Source organism: Zonotrichia leucophrys, chromosome 19 (genome assembly GCF_028769735.1).
Source record: "Zonotrichia leucophrys gambelii isolate GWCS_2022_RI chromosome 19, RI_Zleu_2.0, whole genome shotgun sequence".
Classification (NCBI taxonomy): domain Eukaryota; kingdom Metazoa; phylum Chordata; class Aves; order Passeriformes; family Passerellidae; genus Zonotrichia; species Zonotrichia leucophrys.
In genome coordinates this window covers 10360642-10382733 of record NC_088188.1, presented here as the reverse complement: position 1 = coordinate 10382733, position 22092 = coordinate 10360642, and the positions used below count along the sequence as shown (strand labels likewise).

General features: G+C 47.0%; 2 protein-coding genes across 7 annotated transcripts in view; both read left to right on the top strand.

The window, feature by feature from the left end:
- Window positions 1–87: 87 nt before the first annotated feature.
- On the top strand, window positions 88–6012 carry DDX52 (DExD-box helicase 52). The gene is made up of 15 exons (XM_064729148.1): window positions 88–204; window positions 341–557; window positions 877–1007; window positions 1192–1377; window positions 1598–1741; window positions 2509–2620; window positions 2856–2928; window positions 3001–3204; window positions 3572–3662; window positions 3846–3968; window positions 4194–4344; window positions 4547–4622; window positions 4794–4865; window positions 4981–5073; window positions 5343–6012. The coding sequence occupies exons 1-15, from the start codon at window positions 118–120 to the stop codon at window positions 5428–5430; spliced, it is 1848 nt and encodes a 615-aa protein (XP_064585218.1). The 5' UTR covers window positions 88–117; the 3' UTR covers window positions 5431–6012.
- A 1138-nt stretch (window positions 6013–7150) lies between these two features.
- Window positions 7151–22092, top strand: part of SYNRG (synergin gamma) — a 37349-nt gene continuing 22407 nt past the window's right edge. For 2 of the 6 annotated variants that reach the window (XM_064729522.1, XM_064729521.1), the window contains exons 1-11: window positions 7151–7245; window positions 10619–10659; window positions 11974–12092; window positions 13218–13348; window positions 13640–13745; window positions 14001–14112; window positions 15237–15527; window positions 16234–16461; window positions 17877–17954; window positions 18660–18856; window positions 20795–21079. In XM_064729522.1, the coding sequence (XP_064585592.1) occupies window positions 7175–7245; window positions 10619–10659; window positions 11974–12092; window positions 13218–13348; window positions 13640–13745; window positions 14001–14112; window positions 15237–15527; window positions 16234–16461; window positions 17877–17954; window positions 18660–18856; window positions 20795–21079 (1659 nt within the window). In that variant the 5' untranslated portion in view covers window positions 7151–7174. The remainder of the gene's footprint in view (window positions 7246–10618; window positions 10660–11973; window positions 12093–13217; window positions 13349–13639; window positions 13746–14000; window positions 14113–15236; window positions 15528–16233; window positions 16462–17876; window positions 17955–18659; window positions 18857–20794; window positions 21080–22092) is intronic. The other 4 variants (XM_064729526.1, XM_064729525.1, XM_064729524.1 and 1 more) reach the window with 3 other exon arrangements.

The window sequence follows — 22092 nt, the reverse complement described above, 5'->3', positions numbered from 1 at the left end:
CCGCGCCGCTGCCGTTGCCATGGTAACGGGCCGCCATGCCGCCGGAGCGGTTGCCATGGCAGCGGCCGGAAGTGCTCCCGTTTCCTGCGGCGCGGGGGCTGCCGGGAGCGGGGCAGCATGGAGACCCACGAGCTGTTCCGCCGCCTCGGAGCCGGCGCTCGCTTCGACGTGCGGCGCTTCGGGCTCGACGCGCGGCGCTTCGGGGTGAGGGGCCACCGAGGGGAGCGCTCGGGAAGCGGCCCGTGCGCGGGGCAGGCTCCGGAGCCCCGTCCCCACCGGGCGCGGCGCTGAGGAGCGGGGCCCGGCCATGGCGTCTCACCGTTCTCCTGTTCTCCCGCAGGTGGTTAAAGGGAACCGCGGCAGCGTCTCGCTGGAGAACCTCGACTTCTTCGGGAGCAAGGAGGGAGAACCTCAGGGAGCTGCCGGGGAGGGCAGGGGACTCGCAGGGGCTGAAGAGGAGGTGAAGCAGCAGAACGATGGAGCAGGGAAGAACGATGGAAAGAGGAAAAGAACGGCAGAAAGTAGTGAAGGGAAAAGAAAAAAGAAAAAGGCACGAGGTATCTGTACACACACACACACACACACACACACACGTGTATCCCTGGCAGAACCATCAGGGAATCCTAGAATGGGTTGGGGTGGAAGGGACCTTGAAGCCCATCCATTTCTGGGTTCCTTGGCTGGCCTGGCTCAGAGCTGATCTCACAACTGGGCCAAGATTCAGTGCTGGGAGCTGGGGATGTGGTTGCCATCCTTCTGGAATCTGCATTAGTTTTATTGAGAATGAGAGAAAAAGGGCTCTGAGATTTCTTTGTCTCCAAGTAATGCCTGTCTGTATTTTACTAAAGGAAATTTCAATTTGTTTGCAACTTCCAGGAGCAGTATCAATGCCAGAGCTGTCAGAAAACAATGGAATAAAGTGGATGTCCTCTCTGGAAGCAAAAATTGAAGATGCAAAAGAGAAAAAGCCCACTGCAGAGAAGCTTGAACGCTTGAGGAGAGAAAAGGTGGGACCAGGGGATTCTGGTGCAACAAGAGGTGCCTGCTGTTCTGTGGGTGTTTGATCCAAAATTGGGGTTTATTTAGGGTGATTCCTCATTCAGGAGGATGGGGGAAAGAGGCAGGGGAGGAATCCATAGGTGGTGAGTTTTGGGGTGCAAATTAAAAAGGAGTTTGTCTTTTGCCTTGCAGATCAATCGCTTCAGGCACCAGCACAGGATCAGCATCCAGGGAACAGATCTCCCTGACCCCATTGCCACCTTTGAGCAGCTTCAGGAGGAGTACAAAGTGCACCCTAAGATCCTGGAGAATATCCAGGCTGCAGGCTTCCACGTCCCCACAGCCATCCAGATGCAGGCAATCCCTGTCATGCTGCACGTGAGTCCTCTGGGTGTCAGGGGTCCCACAGAACCTGGGCTGGGGCTGCCTTGTGTGTATCACAGCTGGATCAGCTTCATCCAGACTGAGAGCTTGGCTTTTTCAGTTTGCCTGAGGTACCTTGGGTCAGTTTGCAGCATTGATGTTTGTGGGAATGGAATTTTTACTATTTTTTTCTTTTTTCCCTTGCTGAAATATAAGTTTGTTTTTTTTCTTACAGGGTCGGGAGCTTCTGGCTTCAGCTCCCACAGGGTCTGGGAAAACACTGGCATTTTGTATCCCTCTCTTAACACATCTGAAACAGCCCAGGAACAAAGGATTCAGGGCTCTGATCATATCTCCCACCCGAGAACTTGCCAGCCAGGTGTGTGCTGAGGGGTCTCACCCTGATGGGCTGCAGTGTTGTCACTCTGCATCAGCAAAACAGCAGCTCAGTAAATATTTTTTCCTTTATTGCCCTCACATATCAGAGAAAACTAATTTAAATGTTTCTTTCAAGTCTTTTGACTTCTGTGGAGTAGGTACATGTCTATTATCTGGGTCTAATCTCAGTGATTAGATTAGGGGCTCAAGATTCTTTGATCATATTTTAAACTGCCCCATGCTCAGGTGCTCTTAAAGCCTCCTTTCCTACTTGAGATTGCTCTGAGAGATTTATCTGTTTGTCCCAAACTTGGAATTTCAAGGGATAACTTTATAACAAAGCTGTGTTGATAAATGATATAAAAATGCCACCTTTGTGCAGTTTTTATTCATCTGAAAGAGGGAGCCACATATGGTAGTGATGTGAATAATGCCTGTTAGAGAGCTGCATTTTATTATGCTAAGGAAAACAGAGAGTTTTCTCTTAACTCTGAAATCAGGGTGAGGTTTGAAGCTCTAGGTTCAGGATTAGGGTGCCCAGAGCAGCTGTGGCTGCCCCTGGGTCCCTGGCAGTGCCCAGGCCAGGCTGGAAGGGGCTGGGAGCACCTGGGACAGTGGGAGGTGTCCCTGCCATGGCAGGGGGAACTGCATGAGCTTTAATGTCCCTTCCAACCCAAAGCATTCCATGACTCCACGATGGGCAGCAGATTTGTGGTTGGAAAAGCTCATCAGCTCAGTTTGGGAACCCAATCTCTGCTGCCTTTGCAGACCCACCGGGAGCTGGTGAAGCTGGCAGAGGGCACAGGCTTCAGAATCCACATGATCCACAAGGCAGCTGAGGCAGCCAAGAAGTTTGGGCCCAAGTCTTCCAAGAAATTTGGTAACTCTTCTAATGACTGAAGTGCTTCTAAAAATTAAAAATTGTCACTGACCTTTGTCTTTGGGCTGTGTGGTTTTAAAGAGGTGGTTAAAAAGTGGCAGGGAGGAAAAGGGAAGTGAGAGGACATGGATTCTGCTAAACTGTACCTCTGGCACATTGGGTTGGATCTGGTGCTCTGTTTGTTTGGTTTAATTTGTGTCTTTTTTTTGACATTTTGCTTCTTTTTTTTTAATAGATATACTGGTTACTACTCCCAACAGACTCATTTATCTGCTGAAAGAAGATCCTCCAGCCATAGACTTGAGCAGGTAGGAGAATGTTTGCAGTGTGCTTTGGCACTCGGGAGAGGCTCTCCTGAAAACCAAACCTCTTGTTCCTAGCGTGGAGTGGCTGGTGGTGGATGAGTCAGACAAGCTGTTTGAGGATGGCAAGTCAGGATTCAGGGAGCAGCTGGGCACAATCTTCCTGGCATGCACCTCCCACCTGGCCAGGAGGGCCCTGTTCAGCGCCACCTTTGCCCACGACGTGGAGGAGTGGTGTAAGCTCAACCTGGACAACCTGGTGCTGGTGTCTGTTGGGGCAAGGTAGGTGTTGTCTGCTTCTTTTTCTAAAAAAGTTTCATGGGAAATTGTTTTCTCTGCATCATCAGCCTGCTTGGTTTTGTGGCTGCTCTTAGTCAGCACTGCAGGTTGTTTGTCTCAGAGAAAATTGTGTAGGCACTGAGATATTTCTCTTGTGTTGAATAAAGTGTTCTTTTCCTTTGCCAATTACTTTATCATCAAATAAACATCAGTCTTAGGAGCATGCACTGGTTTTGTTGTGCAGCATTTCTCATCCACCAAGTTATATTTTTATGAGGGTTATAGATACAACATATATTTATTAATATATAAGTTTTTGTTAATGTATATGAAAAATACTAAAGTGTTTCTATTGGATTTCTGGTTTCAGAAACTCTGCAGCAGAGACAGTAGAACAAGAGCTGCTGTTTGTTGGATCTGAGACAGGAAAGCTAACAGCAATGAGAGAGCTTGTTAAAAAGGTATTTTGGAGAGACTGAGCATCTTCCTCTTCCTCAAGTGAGCTGTGGTCTGTCAGAGACTCCCAATTTCCCAGCTCAAACACTTCTCTGTGACACATGTTAAACCATTGCCCAAATCTGCTGTGTCTCAGTTTCTGCAAAGAAGAGGATTTTGGAACCTGAGATAAACTTACTCTTTTGCAGGGTTTTGCTCCTCCAGTCCTTGTTTTTGTACAGTCTATTGAGAGGGCTAAAGAGCTTTTCCATGAGCTGATTTATGAAGGCATCAATGTGGATGTCATCCATGCAGACAAGACTCAGCAACAGGTAGGAGGATTTTATTTCTTTTCAAGAAATAATTTAGAAAGAAAGGTGAAAGCAAGAGTGTTGGAATGTAATTCCAGGTAACCATAGCAGCAAACTCCTGCACGTTTTTGTTCAGAGGTTTAGTTTTATCCCTTAACATCGTGACAACTTTAAGGAAACAAGTTCACCTTTTTTCTCAATTACTATTGGAACTGTTTCCAATTTTCTTTTCTGTTCTTTTCCTAGAGAGACAAAGTAGTGCAGAGTTTCAGAGCTGGGAAGATCTGGGTGCTCATCTGCTCTGCGTTACTGGCTCGAGGGATGGACTTCAAAGGTGTGAACATGGTCATCAATTATGATTTGCCAACCAGTGCAGTGGAATACATCCACAGGATAGGTGAGGCATGGCTCACAAATCACCTCCTTTTCCCCATTTCTCAGGTCTTTAATGTAGATGCTCTTGTTTTTGTCAGCACTCTGTGAACCTTATTTAGATTTTTCAGACATAGCTGTGCTGGGGAGGAGGCTGGGGCTGTGAGGAGGAAGAAAAGGAGATGTCTGAAGTAAAATCTCTACTCTGCAAAATGTGTGCTTGGCAGGTCGTACTGGAAGAGCAGGACACAGAGGAAAGGCAGTCACTTTCTTCACAGAAGATGACAAACCTTTATTACGCAGGTAATATGTCTGGATTAATAATGTCTTTATTTCTTGCTTTAAAAAAAAATCACCACAAAACAAAAGACCAACAACAAACCAGCCAGTTTGTTTGGTTTGCTGTTTTCCACAAAAAGTCTTTATCACTTGTCCAAGCACTGGAGTTGATCTCTTCCCTCCTCTCCTCTCCAGCATTGCCAACGTGATCCAGCGAGCTGGCTGTCCTGTGCCAGAATACATAAAACATTTGCCCAAACTGCAGAGGTATGTTCATTTCAGCACTTAACCAGTCTTTTAATCAGTGCTTTTTAATGACTTATGGGAGTTTCTAGAACTAGAAACCCTAGTAATTTCATCTTTCTTCGCTAAATATTCTCAGCAAACAAAAGAAGAAATTCATTAAGAAACCTTTGACAAGAGAATCCATTTGTACCACCCCAAAGTGCTTCTTGAAAAAAGACAAAAGAAAAATGTAAGTAGCTTTTGCTGAAGAGGAGGTAGGAGTTGCTTTTTGTCAAGAAACAGCCCAGAAAATTTAAGCAAAGAAATAGATAACTTGTTTGGATGAACCACCCAGTCATAATGATTTTAGTGATGAATTTTAGTGTCAGAATCTGTCTGCTGGAGCTTGGATTAATGACAACATTTTGCCTTGTGTGGTGCCATGTGTCAGGTGACAGCAGCCTGAATTTAAACCACTGGTTACGCTCAGGTGTCTGATCTCAGATGTGTTTCTTGTAGGAAAACCACAAAGGAAAATACTAAGGGAAAGAAGAAAGGTAAAGAAGACAAAAATGGCAGTAAATTACAGACTGTTGCAGAAAGCTGAATTCAGGCTGATGAGCTGGGGCTGACACCTCTGTCTGTGCTGGAACAGAAGAATGAAGATAGCAGCGATGGTGAAGGGAGAAGAACATTTCTCATGTTTCCTTTGGGGTGAGAGTGGAGATTTACCATGCTAGAAAGTCTCTGCTGCAATGCCAGAAGAGAATTCCTGGATGCTTCTTATAGAAGCTGGAGCATGTGCTCGTGCAGTGAATGCTGTGTATTTCTGAGAGTAGTTCAAAACCAGCAGCAGTTTGTGTTACTTTCACCCAGTTTTGTACTGCTCCTTGAAAATATTGTCTGTGTTCAGATCACCCCTAATACATTTTTAGACACTTCCAGGAGATTCAGAGACAAAAACCCCACAATGTTTACCATTAGGTTTGATAAGTGCAACTGTCAGAGACTTCCCTGGACACTTCAAAAAAGCCAAATCAAACCCACTTGTATGTGAAAGTAAAGCCTTGCTCTTCCTACTGTTTTTCTTCTACAAAATTATTTTGAAATAAACTAATATGTGCCATTAATTTTGTATGGTTTTATAACTGAGCCTGAAACTAGAATAAACAAGGTCATAAAATGCTAATTCAGAGACCTGTGTGTTTGTGCAGCCTCAGTGGAACAAGTCTGCAGGCAAAAAAGGCCCAGCTCTTTGCATTTTCCCTTTCTTCATCTGCCCAGCGTGTTCTCAGCCCACCCTGCTTTTGTCATCAGAATTCCAGTCAGGCAGGAATGGCTTCTTTGCAACTGCGATACTTTCAGGAAGAATTTCTGGACAGGATTGTCTTGGTTTAATCTGGTTTGGATGGGGCAGGCACAGCCCCCTGTGGCAGGGCCCCAGCACCGTCACAGGGAGGAATTTATTCCCAATATCCATCTGACCCTCCCTCTGTCGCTGTGAATCCATTGCCCCTTGTCCTGTCACTTTCAGGCTCTTGTCGCACGTCCCCAGGTGACCCCTGAGGGAGGTCGGGCGGAAAGGCGACACTTTTTTTTCCTTTTTTACGGAAAAGCGGTGGTTTGGATGCTGGAAACCAGCGTTCCCCGGGGAGGCCGGGGCCACTCATCCCATCCAGGCCGTTCCCGGGGGCATGTGGGGCTGAGGAACCGAGGGGATGTGGGAGTGAGGAACCAAAGAATTGTGGGGCTGTGAAACTGAGAACCCACGGGGCTTTGGGTCGGTGGAGCAGAGAGGAATCGAGGGGGCTGTGGGACGGAGGAATGGAGCTGGGCTGTGGGGCTGTGGAACCGAGGGGCTGTGGGCTTGTAGGGCTGTGAAACCGAGGGGATGTGGGGCTGTGGGGCTGTGGAACCGAGGGGATGTAGGGCTACGGTTCTCTGAGGCTGAGACAGAGGAGCTGTGGGGCTGTGCATCTGTGGGGCTGTGGAACGGAAGAACCGAGAGGCCGTGCCTCTGGAACGGAAGAACCGAGAGACCGTGGCTCTGTGTAACGGAGGAACCGAGGGGCCGTGGCTTTGTGGAACGGAAGAACCGAGGGGCCGTGGCTCTGTAGAGCTGCGGCTCTGTGGAACGGCGGAACCGAGGGGCTGTGATTCTCTTGCTCTGTGGGACGGAGGAACCGAGGAGCCGTGGCTCTGTGGACCAGAGGAACCGAGGGGCTGTGATTCTCTGAGGCTGTGCACCGGAGGAACCGAGGAGCGGCGGGGCCGGGGGCGGTGCCTGCCCGGGCCGGCCCCGGAAGCCGCCGCCGCCGCTCCGCTGACAGACGGCGGGGCCGAGCGCGAAGATGGCGCTGCGGCCCGGGCCCGGCGCGGGGGGCGCCGGCGGGGCGGGCGGCGGAGCGGCCGGGGCCGCCAGGTCGGTGTCACCGGGAGCAGCGGGCGAGGGGCTGCGGAGAGGGAGCGGACAAAGAAGGGAGGGCGGTGATGGGGAATGAAGGGGACGCAGGGAGGGGCGGCGGAGATGGGGGCGATGGTCGGGCTGGGGTGGCGGCTCGGAGGGCAGGTGGGATGTCTGGGCCCAGGTGGGCTGGGCGGGGTTTCTGGCTGGCCCCTGGGGGTCCCAGGCAGGGTCTGTGGGGTCTCAGGTGTGGCACATCCTGGGTGGGGTGTGGGGCTCGCAGGTGTGGTACAGGGGGTCTCAGGTGAGGTTCGTGGGATGTTGGGTGGGGGTCCCAGGTGGGGTTCGTGGGTTGTCAAGTGGGCTTTGTGGGGTCCTGGGTGGGGTGTGTGGGTCTCAGGTGTAGTACCTGTGATCCCGGATGGAACATCAGAGGCCCAGGCCGGATGAGGGGTCCTGGATGGGGAGGTCCCAGGTGTGTTGTTGGGAATGCAGCCACAGTAGCTCTGAGTTTTGCTGAGAATTATTCACATTTTGGGGCTCCTGATCTCCCCCATGTGTTCAGGCTTGGGCAGTTGTGCCCCCCTTGCTGTCAGGCTCTGCAGCTGCCATCTCAGGTATTGGGGTGGGAAGGATTTGGGGGTTCTGCCAGCCCTGCTTGGTGCCACCACAGTAAATGTTCTGTCACCGTGGGCTGTCTGTCTGTCTGTGTCCTCCTGGGACCCAGCCTCCCTGGGGACTTCCCTTTTCCCCTCCTTCTCACAAAGGGCACCTTGGCCACAGGGAGGACTGAGGAATCCTGTCAGGAGGGAAAAAAAAAACCAGTGCTAAAAGAGATGTTGTGTTTATGGAGAGGTTGGAAAACTGGATTTCACCACCTTTGAAGACTCTAGTAATGTGTTTTTTTCAATGTAGGTTCTTGTCTGCTATTTATCTCTTGTCCTACTTCCAGGGAAGCTGAGGAAATTTTGCATTTGACAATTAAGCTCTTTGAGTTGTCTTGGAAATCCGAATCCCATGGTTTTGTCAGTGTTATTGGGAGTGTTGTCATTGTTGTCAGTTTCAGAAATTGTTGTCAGTTTCAGAAATAAATGTTCTGAAAGGATTTACAAATCACCATTGCCCATTGATAGTATTTTGGTTTCTTTGAGGACAAAGTCTGGAGGTAGAGGAAAAGTTCTGTCTGTGTGGTTCTTTGCCTGATTTCACTTCAATTTTTGTGCGTTTCTGCCATTCAAAAATACTCTGACAGTCTGTTGCATCGATGGGGTTGTACTGCTTGGGAATTAAGGGGTTTAAAAATCCACTTGTAGATGGGAAAGCGTTTTGTGTGGTTTGGAGCTGTTACAGTGAAGTCTCCATTCAGAAAAGAAGTTTTTGCTCTCCGCTCCTGCGTTTTGGCTGAAGCTGTTGCTTAGTTGGTTTGGGGCTTGGTGGTTTTTTTAAGCTCCATATTTAAAATACGGATTTAGTAGGAATGTACAGATTTCTGGTGCTGCTTTCAGAGGTCTGTTGCAGGGTGATCACTTTGTTCCCTTCCCTTCATTGTGTTTGTGCAGCGTGCCCAGGGCGCGCTCACACAGCACCGTCACCAGAGCCAGCTGCTTTCTCTGATTGCTCTGGGCAATTCTGCAGCTCCAAAAAAGCACTTCACTCATCAGTCCCCATTGGTGAGGTGCTGGCAGTTGCACGCTGAATCCTGGAGTGAATTGTGGTGGATCTGAGCAGCACGTACGGGGCTGTGCTGCCAGAGCTTGCTTTGGACCAGCTCCTCTTCCCGTGCCCTCTAATCAGCTGAGGGGGTTTTGCTTGATTGTTTCTTTTTATTTTTTTTCAGCAGGGACTTATAAATAAACCAGGAGCTCTGTGGAAAGGGATAAATATTTAATAGTTTGGCCTTTACTTGCTCCCAACAAGCAGTGGTACCTCCTGACGCTTGTTCTGTTTATGTTGCGTTTGTTGGTTTGGAGAATTCTTGTTGATCAGGTTCCCCAGCAAAAAGGGAAGCATGACGCTTTGAACACTTCTGCATGCTTAGGAGATCTTCAGAAATTACATTTAATATTTCATCATTCTATTTGTTTTCGTGTTGATACTGTGTGCCAAGGAGTGGATTAAAATGACTGAGTTGAGTTAAACAGACCTTGGCTGTGGTGAGAACCAAGCCCTGCCCATGTTTGGGGCTGAGCTGTGTGAGGCTGCAGAGTTTTTGGAGGGAGAGCCCCAAAATGATGGGGTGGAGGATGGCAAGACTGGAGCATTGGGAAGCACAGGTGTGTGATAGTTGTGGAAGGAGAAATCAGCACACAGTGCTCAGGGCTGGAGAAGAAGCTTCAGGATGATGAAGATCCTGAGTGGAGGATGAAGTGAAGAGCAAAGGGTTGTCTTGGTGACCGTTGACCTGCTGCCTGTACAGTGGAGAGGTGCAATTTGCTCCTGGATAAATGCATAATTTAAATTCCCTATTTTCTCCTAGTGCTCATATTACACATCTCTTTTATATTTATAAAGCAGGTTGGCTTTCAGCACTTCCTGCAGCAGCATTGTCTCTTGTACTCTTCGTCAGTTTCTTTTACATCCACGCTTGAAATTGAACATTGAATATCTATAAGTGTGTTTCTCTTCCACAGCACTTTGATGTAATAACTGCCTGGGACACTGAGTGAGGTTCTTGTTTGGGAAATTGCTGCTGACGTGGGTTTCTGCAAGTTGCTTGCAAATGAGAATTTTAAACTGGGTCCTTTTCTGCTGTTTGGCAGCTGTTTGAGAGTGAGGGCTAGCAATTTCCATTAGGATTTTAGTTGAAATTTTAATGGTTCTTCCTCTAGGTGCACTTGACCCTTGATATGTGAATGAGTGTTTTCTCCAAGGTTCTATTTTTGTTGTAATTAGATAAGTGAGAAAATAGAAACTCCATTATTTTGTGATGTTTCTAAAAGAGGCAGAAAGTGATGGGGTTTTGTGGATAGTTTATTTTTCTTCAGAAAAGCTGTTCCTAAGCAGCTGAGAATTGTTCTCTGGTGGTCCTGCTGAGTCAGATACTTCAAGAGGAGCTGTTTATTCATTGCATGCTTAGCCCACACAGCACACTGACCTGTTCCCGAGCTGTGTGGGTGCTGGAAGTCTCTTGTGGGTGATGTGGATGAGTCAAAGCCGTGTCAGGGCTGCTGGGAGGATCAGCTCTGTGTTTCCTGGCTCTGCACTGCCGGGGTGCTTTGGGATCCCGCTGAGGGATGGATAACCATTCCCTTGGATGGTATTGTTTTCTGTGGGACCTGCAGGAGCAGAGGCTGGGAGGCTCCTGGTGGTGGTGCTGATGTGGAAGTTGAGGTGGGTTTTCCATTTTCACTGAAGTGACAGAATTTCATGTACTCTTGTTTTCCTCCTGCAGCTTCATGTTTCCCGTCGCAGGCGGTTTGGGCCCCCCCCAAGGTACGTATCAGCTTCACATGCTGAGCACAAAGTTCTTGATTTTGTTTAGACAAACTAGACCTAAACCAGGTCTGCAGTGATGTTCAGAGGTGTGATTATTAGTTGAACTCCATGGCTGGGTTTTGCCCTTGAATTCAGCTCTCTCACTCCTCTGTTGGGAAAACCTGTGTATTGTTGAGGCAGCGTCACCAGAATGAGGATTAAAGGTCCAGGAAAGCTACATCTCCCTTTTTAACCTGAACTGGCCTTTTGGATTCTGCTGTTGTTTTGAGTGTGGTATTTCACCTCTCTCTGCTTCATCTCCCAGCTGTGTACACCCATGCTGTGTGGGTGTTGCAAGAGCTGGTAAATATTTACAAAGCACATCAAGACCCCGGGACAAGAGTCACAACCTGTGTGGAAAGTATTAATACAATGGGAGAGCCCCAGCCTTAAATTGCCTTTGTTCTCCTTCCTGATGCAGTGCTGTTTGTTTAATTAGGGGAAAATATGCAGAGAATTTATGGGGAGAATGGAGAGGTTTTTATTAAAATCCCAGGGACTGATTCATGGATTATTCCTGCCTGTGTCATGGCCTCCTGGAGTGTTTTTGCATAATTATCTCATGGTGTGCTGGTAGCAAGTGCATGTTAGTGTTTGTCTCCCAAGACAGCAAAATGTGAGGCAGGAAGATACTGAAATAAAACACGCTTGCTTTATTCAGTGAATTAACACATTCCAGCTTGGTTTGTCCAATTTTGTGCATGTTTAACTTTTACTGACAAGTATTGTTACCATTCTAACACGTGTAGTGGGCTAATTAACCTGAAGTGTGCTAATTAACCTACAGCAAATTATCGAGCCAGGTCAGAGTGTGAAGTTGCTTTGTGAAAGGTTGACTTTATTTCCCAAGATTTATTTTCAGAAGCTGCTGGTTTCAAGAGAAATGGGAATTGCCAGCACCAGTCACCCTGGTTAATTAAATCTTTTTAATTGGAAATGACCCTTCCAAAAATCATATGGGAAGAAACCCACAGAGAATCTTTAGGATGGTGGGATAATTCATCAGCTTAGTTACTGAAAAGCCCTGAAATATTTTTCCCTGTAGACTGACCAGTGTTTAAACTAAGAAAATTCTGTGGCTGCCTGCAGTGTAGCAAATGTTATTATTTTTATTTTTAAACCATCCAGCACAACTCAGAGTTTTTTACTTTCTTTTGCTGGTTTAGTAAACAAAAAAGAATAATTAAATGGGGGAGGCAGGGTTAGTGAAGGGGGGAAAAAAAAGCTTTTAACATTAACTGGGCACTTGGCTTGTTTACTGTTTCATTGCAGGGATGATTCCTATGCAACAGCAAGGGTTTCCAATGGTTCCTGTCATGCAGACCAACATGCCAGGGATGATGGGAATGAATTATGGCTCTCAGATGCCTCCTGGACCCATGGCCATGCAGGTGTGTGGGCTGGAACTGCAGGGCCCCAGGCTGGTTTGGGGGAAGGGGACACTGAAGCTCATCCAGTGCCACCCCTGCCATGGGCAGGGACACCTTCCAGAATCCCAGGCTGCTCCAAGCTCCATCCAGCCTGGCCTTGGGCACTGCCAGGGATGGGGAGCCCACAGCCTCTCTGAGCCTGCCCTCCTTCAGGTTATGGCCATTCCCTCTGTCCTATCGCTATCATTTTTCTTTTTCCTTAAAGTAACTTTGTCTTTAGTGCTGCTGTTGCTAATTGAGGAATAAGAATTAAATATGAGCAGATAATGCTGTATTTTCTCTCTTTTAATCTATTGTTTTCTTTTTAGCACCGTATGTGCTTATGTACAAATATCCACTTTGCTGAAATTTAATGTTTTTGCATGACTGTCTAACCAAATTGCTGTGTCACAAATGGAATTTATTGTTTTGCCGTGTCCTTACACTCCCTTCCCTCCCCCATCTGCAATTTATTATGTTATTCTGGCAAAATTTATGGTAGGAAGATGTTTTTATGAGAGCTGGTCTAAAAATAATAAACAACTTTTGTTCTCTTCCTACGTGTTCTGAGACCAAATGCAAAATGAATGGTAAGAAAAGTAAATTATTTTCTGGCTCCTTCTATATTAGGCAGCTTTGCTGCTCTAAATGTCCCAGAATATATTTCTCAGCAAATGCTTCTGATACGGTTTATTCAGACAAGGTTCCTCTTGGCTGTTATCATATATTGTCTGGGAAATGCCTAGACCACGTTTTCCAGCATCTGTGCTTGGTAGGAGGGAATATAAAAATATTATGAAATCCCTTAGAATAGGAACCAGAAATCCCCAGAAAACCCTTACTGAACAGTGTAGGATGGCTGTAACCTTCCTGCTCCTGGGACAGGTTGGATTTGCAGAGCAGATTTTTGCCAGTTTTCCCAAAAGCTGCGAGTTTGAGTGCTTGTGGAGAGGAAGAGTGCCATCTACTGAGGGCACTGCTCCTGCAGCACTCCCCGACTCCGCCGCTTTGCTGCCACTGCCAGTGGTTTGGCTTTTTCTATGGGAAAACAAAATACACTGGAGCAGAAAGCAGTGCCCTGGAGCTGTGTGCTGTGCTTGTTTGCAGGGTGGCATGGCCCTGGGGCCCATGCCAGCAGCTGGAATGCCCTACATGGGACAGGCCTCCTTCCTGGGAATGCGCCCCGCCGGCCCCCAGTACGGCCCCGACATGCAGAAGCAGTTTGCAGAGGAGCAGCAGTAAGTGACACCTCCCTGGCTCTTGGGCAGCCCTTCTGGCAGGGGACATGTGCATTCTCTGCAGCAGCAGTGTGGGGGGCTGTAGGATATTGCTGGATATTCCATTGTCTGTGAAGTTTGTGGTGCTTGTCCAGGTCTGAGAAGAAGCAGGAGTGTGTGCACCAAACCACCTAAATTTGAGACAGTAGAAATGGAGAAATCAAGCACAAACCTGATGTGAAAAGTCTCATAAAAATTATTTTTATATATTTAATTTTTAAAAAAAAATTTTTTAAAATAATTCTCCCTCAGGAAGAGGTTTGAGCACCAGCAGAAGTTCTTAGAGGAAGAAAGAAAACGGCGGCAGTTTGAAGAGCAGAAACAAAAGCTGAGACTTCTGAGCAGTGTGAAACCCAAGGTATGGCCTGATAATGTTTCTTTCTTCAGGGTTTTTTTTTTTAATAGCATTTAATGGGAGGGTCTCTTTCAACAAGCAAATCAGTGGGAATTGCATGAGATGCCAGATTGTGGCTTGAAAAGCCTCTGGAAGAGTCAGTCCTTTGCACACTGCCAGCAGCAGGCATTGCTGATTCTGGTACTGAAGAAGTGTGGGTATTGGAGGAAAACTGAGCTGTTCTGTCAATTCTTCAAAACTTTTTCTGTGCTCTTTCAGACAGGTGAAAAAAGCAGAGATGATGCTTTGGAAGCCATTAAAGGGAACCTAGATGGCTTTTCTAGAGACGCTAAAATGCACCCAACACCAGCAACACATCCAAAAAAGCCAGGTTTGTAATTTTCCTCATTTTCCAACTGAAAATAAAACTCCAGCATTTGAAATCCTCAGCAGGGGAACTAATTCCAACAAGTATTTTTATTTGGTGGTACAAAATGAGTGGATTAACAGTTTTGTAAAATTAAATGTCATTGTGGCAACTGTTTGCTAGGTCAGGGTATGAGGGTGAAATATTGATAGATATGAGCCTTTATTAAAAGACTTGAAATCTTTAACAGGAAGCCTCATGTGCTGTGCTAAATGTGAAACATCAAGGAAATTGATAAAGCGTTTGTTCTTTTCTAGTCAAAGCATTAATTAATGTTTTGCAGAGTGCTTTTGAAGATGAGAAGTGGTATTTAAGTGCTAAGAATGATCAAAACCATATATAAAGACTTGAGTGGAGTGTCACAACTGGCTGATGTGTTGTTGGGCATGGTCAAACCAAGCCTCTGTTCTCAGTAATTACACTGGCAACAATTGCTACTTAAGACTTTTTATGGTCTGTAGTGTAGTATTTTTAGTGTCTAGCCTGAAACAAAGCTTATCTAGGCCAGCTTTTTCTTGTATAAAATTTGTGTCTGTGCTCTGGATTCACTCCTTGGTAAGTTTGCAGTTACAGGTGGTCTCTGACAACTTCCCTCTGTCTGTAGATTTGCCTGTCCTTCACCAGTTCTGTTAAAATGGGTAACACTGGAAGGCATCAAGCAGAAAATTGTCTACATCAGCAGACATTTCTTTTGTACTTCATGATACATTGCTGAGTTTCTGTGGATAAAACATTCTTTTGAGGGAGAATGTCCCCCTGACAGACCCCATTGTGTCCAGTTTGAAATATTACCTCTGGATTTGTTTTAACCCTGTCTGCTGAAGACAGACAGAATACTTTCACAGCCAGTGTTAAGAACCAGCTTTCAGTGTTCACATCCTAAATCCTGGGAGAGAAGATGAGTGGTTGGAAGGGGCTGCTCAGTTTTGCCTTGTGCCAGTGACACCCTTCACGTGTCAGCACACAGACTCCATGCTGCTCCTCCTCGCCCATTTGCTGTGTATTCCCACTGTTTGCCCCTTTTCCACATTCCCACCCGTGACCCCTGTTCCTCATCACTTTGCCTTGTGTGTTCATTCCATTTGCAGATCATCCCACACCATCCCATTGTGCTGTATCTGTTTCCCATTCTGCTTTTCTCGATGATGAAGAATTTAGTGACTTTATGCAAGGGCCTGTTGAAACCCCCAAACTGGTGCCTCAGTCCACCTCTCAGCCTTTCCATCCTGCCTCTGAGGCTGGGCAGCTGCTTTCAGAGAGGGCTGTGCTCCATCCTGTCCCTCCAGCCCAGGCTCCAGTGCTATCCACCCTGCATGGTACAGCTGGGCAGGTTCCTTATTTTCCTACCTCTGCATCTCCATCCAATACCCATAAAACAGGTAACTCTAAAGTATCTTCTTTTACATGTCACCCTCTGAGCTACACAAAGTCTTTACTTAATTTGTTGGGTTTTTTTTTTTTTTCAGTCTGGCTGGAATAATAATTTAGGCAATTAAGCAGAAACCTGCTGGTCCACGGGAAAAGATGATTTAAGTTCCCTTCTTGCTTCCCTTAGAACTGCCTGTAAAAGCAAGTCATGTATGGATCCAAGTATTGCTAAATATACACATGCCTGGTCTTAGGTGAATTAAATCTTGTGTTTTAGCATCATCCTAAATCTGTGGGGTAGAAAAAGTCACAGCTGAGATGGTGGTATATGAAATAATGATTATGCTGCTGTGGAGCACTTGTGTACTTCCTCCCTTGGAGGCTGAAGGGATGTTGCTGAGATGAACATGAATTTTGGAGATGTAAGTAGACACTGGGCACTTTTGCTCCTGATGCCTGGATGATTACACAACAATAATCCTAACATAGGAAATAGCTTTGTGTCTTCCTCCTCTTACTTGTTTTTTGCTTGTTGAGTTTGTTGTGTTTGTGGTAAATGAAGGGCAGAACCAGGCTCTGAAAGGTCCAGAGAGGGTGGTGCTGTTGGTCTGAGCTGGGGCTGATCATCTCTAACTCATCAGTGGTACCAAAAGTGTGCAAGTGCAGTCTGGGCAGATCATAACAAAGTATAAATAATTCCTCCTGCTGTTTATTCAGGCTCTTCCTTGGAGGAGAAAGCCTTAGCTAATGGCTCAGATGAATCTGAACAAGAGCAAACCAAAGTTAAAACGTCCGAAGTTGGGCACAAAGCCTCGGCTGCAAGCCAAGCCCATCCCAGTCCCACCAGCAGTGACTGGGATGTTGTAGGTGGACATGAAAGTGGTCCCAGTGCTGCTGCAGAGGTGCACAAGGCTTCAGAACAAAACAGAGCAGTTGAAGAGTGTGGTGAGCAATGAAAACATTTGACAGAATTTCAATCTAATGAGATGCTGCTTGGTGCTAACGCTCTGTTCACTAATTCCAAGGCCAACCCTGTAATTTTGCTCTGAACGCCTGCTTGAATAATATGTCAGTGCCTCCTGCTCCTTGCTCAAGGTGTAACTGCTATGATTTTGCTCTGAACTTTCTCCATGTGAATTTATTGTTGTAATCACCTTTAACGTGTTTGTTTAATCAGGTTCGCTGTTTTAAAATATTCTATCCTGTCTTGGGGAAAAGAAGTTGTGCTGTCTGAAGATATTTTAAAAAAACTGTTCAGGGAAACTTACCACGAAAGATGGTCAATGCCATGGTGGGTTTTAATCTTTTAACCTTGAGGGGATAAAATCTTTCCAGGTTAAAAGTTAGCTAGTTAATACTTGTTTCTCAAGTATTTGCTGCTCATACACATTATGTGTAAAACCACCTGAATATTCAAAAGATGGTCTAGAGGAAATCTTAAAACAAGGCTTTGTTCCAGTCTGGATTTTGTTAAAACTGTTGACTGAGTATGGAAGAGGGGTTAAAACTGAAAATTAACTAGATCTGAGGAAGTGGCAAATTTATTTTACTTGGTTGATGAAATGAAAGGAATTGCTTGTACAAGAATGTGCTTGGGGTTGTGGGATAATTAGAAATTAGACTGCAGTCAAGAGGGAATCCAAGTGGAAGATGAGATGCAAGAGTACTGAGAAAGACAATGAAATCTGAAGTGATGCTGAATTTGGTCAGAGCTCCATCCAAGATGAGCATAAAATCTGCTGAGGGAGACTGAGGGGAAGAGCCCCTTAGTGGAGAAGGGAATAACCAATTTTTGGGGGGTGAAGTGTGGCAGATGATGTTACTGTAGGAGTGAAGGTGGCTGTGGTGTCCCCTGGAGCTGCAGACTGGGAGCAGTGGATACAGGTTTGTGCATGTGGGATATGATCTTGCTGAGGTTCAGTCCCTGGGCTGTTTGTGCATCTCCCAGGGGAGGATGTTCTGGGGGAACATTGAGGGGTTTATGGTAGGTATGGATTTATTTATTCCACAAATACCCCTAATAGCAGGGAGCTGATGGGAAGCTGAATTTGTTCTGACAGAACTGCTGTGAAACTTGAAGACAGTGAGACTTTAGGTTCTGTGCATCTGCATTTTAGAGGGAGGCACATGAGGAGCTCCTTATTTCATTACATATATAACTATAATCTATTACTGCCACATCATTCTAGTTATTATTTCATATTCCTGCAGTATCTGTTTTTCCTCTGAGCACAGTGATTCCTGTCTGAAATCTTTGCCTGAAATGCTCAATGATGCTGACCAGCTGTGGTGTAGCCTCTAAGATCACTGTGCTCTGTGTCCTAACACAGCTGTTTTTCTTCCTGAATGGAATACTTTAGGAGTTGGAGTGTTCCCTCCCCAGGACCCCATCCAGCAAATGATGCCTCCCTGGATTTACAACGACAGCTTGGTCCCAGGTAAAGCATGCAGGGGCATTTGGCCAGGTGGGCAGTGCAAGGTGTGGGTGTGCCTGTGCTTGCATGGCCACTTATTGATCAAAGCTTTATTCCCTCATCAATAGAATCCTGAATCTTTGATATGTTACATATTTATGGTGTCTTATCTGCATTTGAAGAAACAGGGGTTTTATTGGAGCATGTTAACAAATTCTAGATTAAACATTTATGGCAGCAGCTTATCCCAGCAGAGGATGCATTGCTGATAATGCTGCTTTCATGGGTATTCTGGTTTTTGGCATGTCTTGTAATTAGGCAGGCTCATTTCTGAAGGCTATTTGTCTTCTATGTGTAAATAACACAGTGAATAGGAAATGAATCGCTGTAGTAAATATTGATTACACTGAGGTTTAAGTACATAAGGCTCTTAGAACTATCTTTTTATATGGCTTATCCTGCAATTTCATTAAAGAAATGTGGTTTGAAATGCAGCACTAAGTGTATTTGATATAAAATATTTCTCAGCTTGAGTTAAACTTGTCTGTAAAGACCATCCAATAACACATTTAGATGAAACATGGTGATAGAATACAGTGCCAGAATGCTCTTGCCTTACCTTACACTGAGTGCTCCTGATTTGATATCATGAGTTTGAGACAACATAAAAAAGCAATAATGTTTGAAAAGAGCAGTTGTCAGTGTCTAACACTGCCTCCCTCACAACAGAGCTGTATAAGAAAATCTTAGAAACCACTCTGACTCCTGCTGGGATCGACACAGCCAAGCTCTACCCCATCCTGATGTCCTCAGGACTGCCCAGAGAGACCCTGGGGCAGATCTGGGCCTTGGCCAACCGCACCACGCCCGGGAAGCTCACCAAGGAGGAGCTCTACTGTGTGCTGGCCATGATAGCAGTGACCCAGGTATGCTCTGTGACAGCAGTGACCCAGGTATGCTCTGTGACAGCAGTGACCCAGGTGTGCTCTGTGATAGCAGTGACCCAGGTATGCTCTGTGACAGCAGTGACCCAGGTATGCTCTGTGACAGCAGTGACCCAGGTGTGCTCTGTGACAGCAGTGACCCAGGTGTGCTCTGTGATAGCAGTGACACAGGTATGCTGTGTGACAGCAGTGACACAGGTATGCTCTGTGATAGCAGTGACCCAGGTGTGCTGTGTGACAGCAGTGACCCAGGTGTGCTCTGTGATAGCAGTGACACAGGTGTGCTCTGTGACAGCAGTGACCCAGGTGTGCTCTGTGACAGCAGTGACCCAGGTGTGCTCTGTGATAGCAGTGACCCAGGTGTGCTCTGTGATAGCAGTGACACAGGTGTGCTCTGTGACAGCAGTGACCCAGGTGTGCTCTGTGACAGCAGTGACACAGGTGTGCTCTGTGACAGCAGTGACACAGGTGTGCTCTGTGATAGCAGTGACCCAGGTGTGCTCTGTGACAGCAGTGACCCAGGTGTGCTCTGTGATAGCAGTGACACAGGTGTGCTCTGTGACGGCAGTGACACAGGTGTGCTGTGTGACAGCAGTGACCCAGGTGTGCTCTGTGACGGCAGTGACACAGGTATGCTCTGTGACAGCAGTGACACAGGTGTGCTCTGTGACGGCAGTGACCCAGGTGTGCTCTGTGACAGCAGTGACACAGGTGTGCTCTGTGACAGCAGTGACCCAGGTGTGCTCTGTGACAGCAGTGACACAGGTGTGCTCTGTGACGGCAGTGACCCAGGTGTGCTCTGTGACAGCAGTGACACAGGTGTGCTCTGTGATGGCAGTGACACAGGTATGCTCTGTGACAGCGGTGACACAGGTGTGCTGTGTGACAGCAGTGACACAGGTGTGCTGTGTGACAGCAGTGACACAGGTGTGCTCTGTGATAGCAGTGACACAGGTGTGCTCTGTGACAGCAGTGACCCAGGTATGCTGTGTGACAGCAGTGACACAGGTATGCTCTGTGATAGCAGTGACACAGGTATGCTCTGTGACAGCAGTGACACAGGTGTGCTGTGTGACAGCAGTGACACAGGTGTGCTCTGTGACAGCAGTGACACAGGTGTGCTCTGTGACAGCGGTGACACAGGTATGCTGTGTGACAGCAGTGACACAGGTGTGCTCTGTGACAGCAGTGACACAGGTGTGCTCTGTGACAGCAGTGACACAGGTATGCTCTGTGATAGCAGTGACCCAGGTATGCTCTCACCTGAGCCCCTGAGCTGAGGGCCAGGCACTGCACACCTCCTGTAAAAATGCTCCTGTTCAAGTGCAGCAGAGAAACTGCCATTGTCACTTCAGTGGGGTTGTAATCTTATCAATTTCATCACTTATATTTCAGTTAGTCTTTCCTTTAGTGTCAACTGAAGTTCTTAGATATAGTTACAAAACAGATATAGTTACAAAATATACATATTACATATGTATATGTAATATCAAATGTAACGAGTGACAGGACAAGAATACATGGCCTCTAGCTGTGGCGGGGGGTTTCAGATGTAACATGAGGAAGAATTTATTCATGGGAAAGGTAATTGTTATTAAGCACTGGAAAGGAAAGTGGTGGAGTCCCCATCCCTGGAGGTGTCCAAGGAAGGACATTGCTCTGGGCTGGGTGACAGGATGGGTCAAAGGATTAACTCAGTGCCCTTGGAGGCTTTTTCCTACCTCAGTAATTCTGTGTTGAATATAATTCCCTTACATGGGCTCTGTTGGCACATTTGGATGTGGGAGGTTTAGTGGGAGCTTGACCAGTGCCCTGCTCGTAGTTGGCTTCAGCCCAAGGAGCTGCAGGCTGGAGCTGAGAGCACACTGCAGCCTTTGTTCAGCCCTGCACCTGGAATAACTGTGCTCGTTGTCTCTGCAGAGAGGGATCCCAGCCGTGAGCCCTGACGTGCTGAACCAGTTCCCGGCCGCGCCCGTCCCCACCCTGTCCGGCTTCCCGGTGCCGCTGCCCGCCGGGGTGAGCCAGCCCCCGCTGCTGCCCGCGGCTGCGCCGGCCCCCGTGGGGCTGGGCATGGGGCCCTCCGTGATGGGCATGGGCATCCCCGGCCCTGCCCCGGCCCCGGCTCCAGCCCCGGCCCCGGCTGCGGCGGGAGCAGCTCCTGCACAGCCCTCCGGAGCCTTCCTGCCCTCCTACCCGCCCGGCCAGGTGAGCTCATCCTGCCTGCAAACCCCTTCCCTGCCAGGGACATTAGCCTGGCACTTCCACACTTACATGGGGAGAACAGCCTCTTCCCTGCAAGGGACATTAGCCTGGCACTTCCACACTTACATGGGGAGAACAGCCCCTTCCCTGCAAGGGACATTAGCCTGGCTCTTCCACACTTACATGGGGAGAACAGCCCCTTCCCTGCAAGGGACATTAGCCTGGCACTACCACACTTACATGGGGAGAACAGATTTTAACTAAATGGCAAAAAAAGCCAGAGCTGAAATCCAGCATGTGACATCTGAAAATGTGAAGTGCCTTCTACCCGCCCAGCCACTTGAGCTCCTGCCTGCCTGCAAACCCCTTCCCTGCAAGGGACATTAGCCTGGCTCTTCCACACTTATATGAGAACAGGTTTTGAGTAAATGCCACAAAAAAATCCAGAGCTGAAATCCAGCATGTGACGTCTGAAAATGTGAAGTGCCGCTAAGGGCGTTCTTTTATTTTTGCGGTTCTTTCTGGTGGCATTAGAAGAGGTACAAAAGTGTTCTGTGTTCCAAAGAGGATTTTAGTTGTAGTTAGGATTTTGTAACGCACACGAAATGGAATTTTAGGTTAAACTGTGCAGCAGACTCTAATAGCTGGTAAAATAGGAGTTTCAGGAGCAGCTGAGAACACTGAAAACCTTCAGTTTACAAAGGTAAATCGTGGGGGATAAATTTGCTGTTTGCAGACACGCTTCATCCTTCAGAAAATATTTTTTGTGGTGCTATTAATTTTAAATTATTCATTGATTTAAATTATTAATATTTGTCTTGTATTAAAAGATGACCTGGCTACGATCAATAAGACATTTATTGTGAAATAATGAACTATTGTTCATTCTCGCTCCCTGTAATCCTGTGTGTGTTTGAGTAGGGTGAGGTGCAGACAAGGTGGAAATGCTGATGATGCTGGTGTTGAAATGTTCTTTTCCTTCTTTTTTCCCCCTCTTAATCACACTGCTCCAAGCT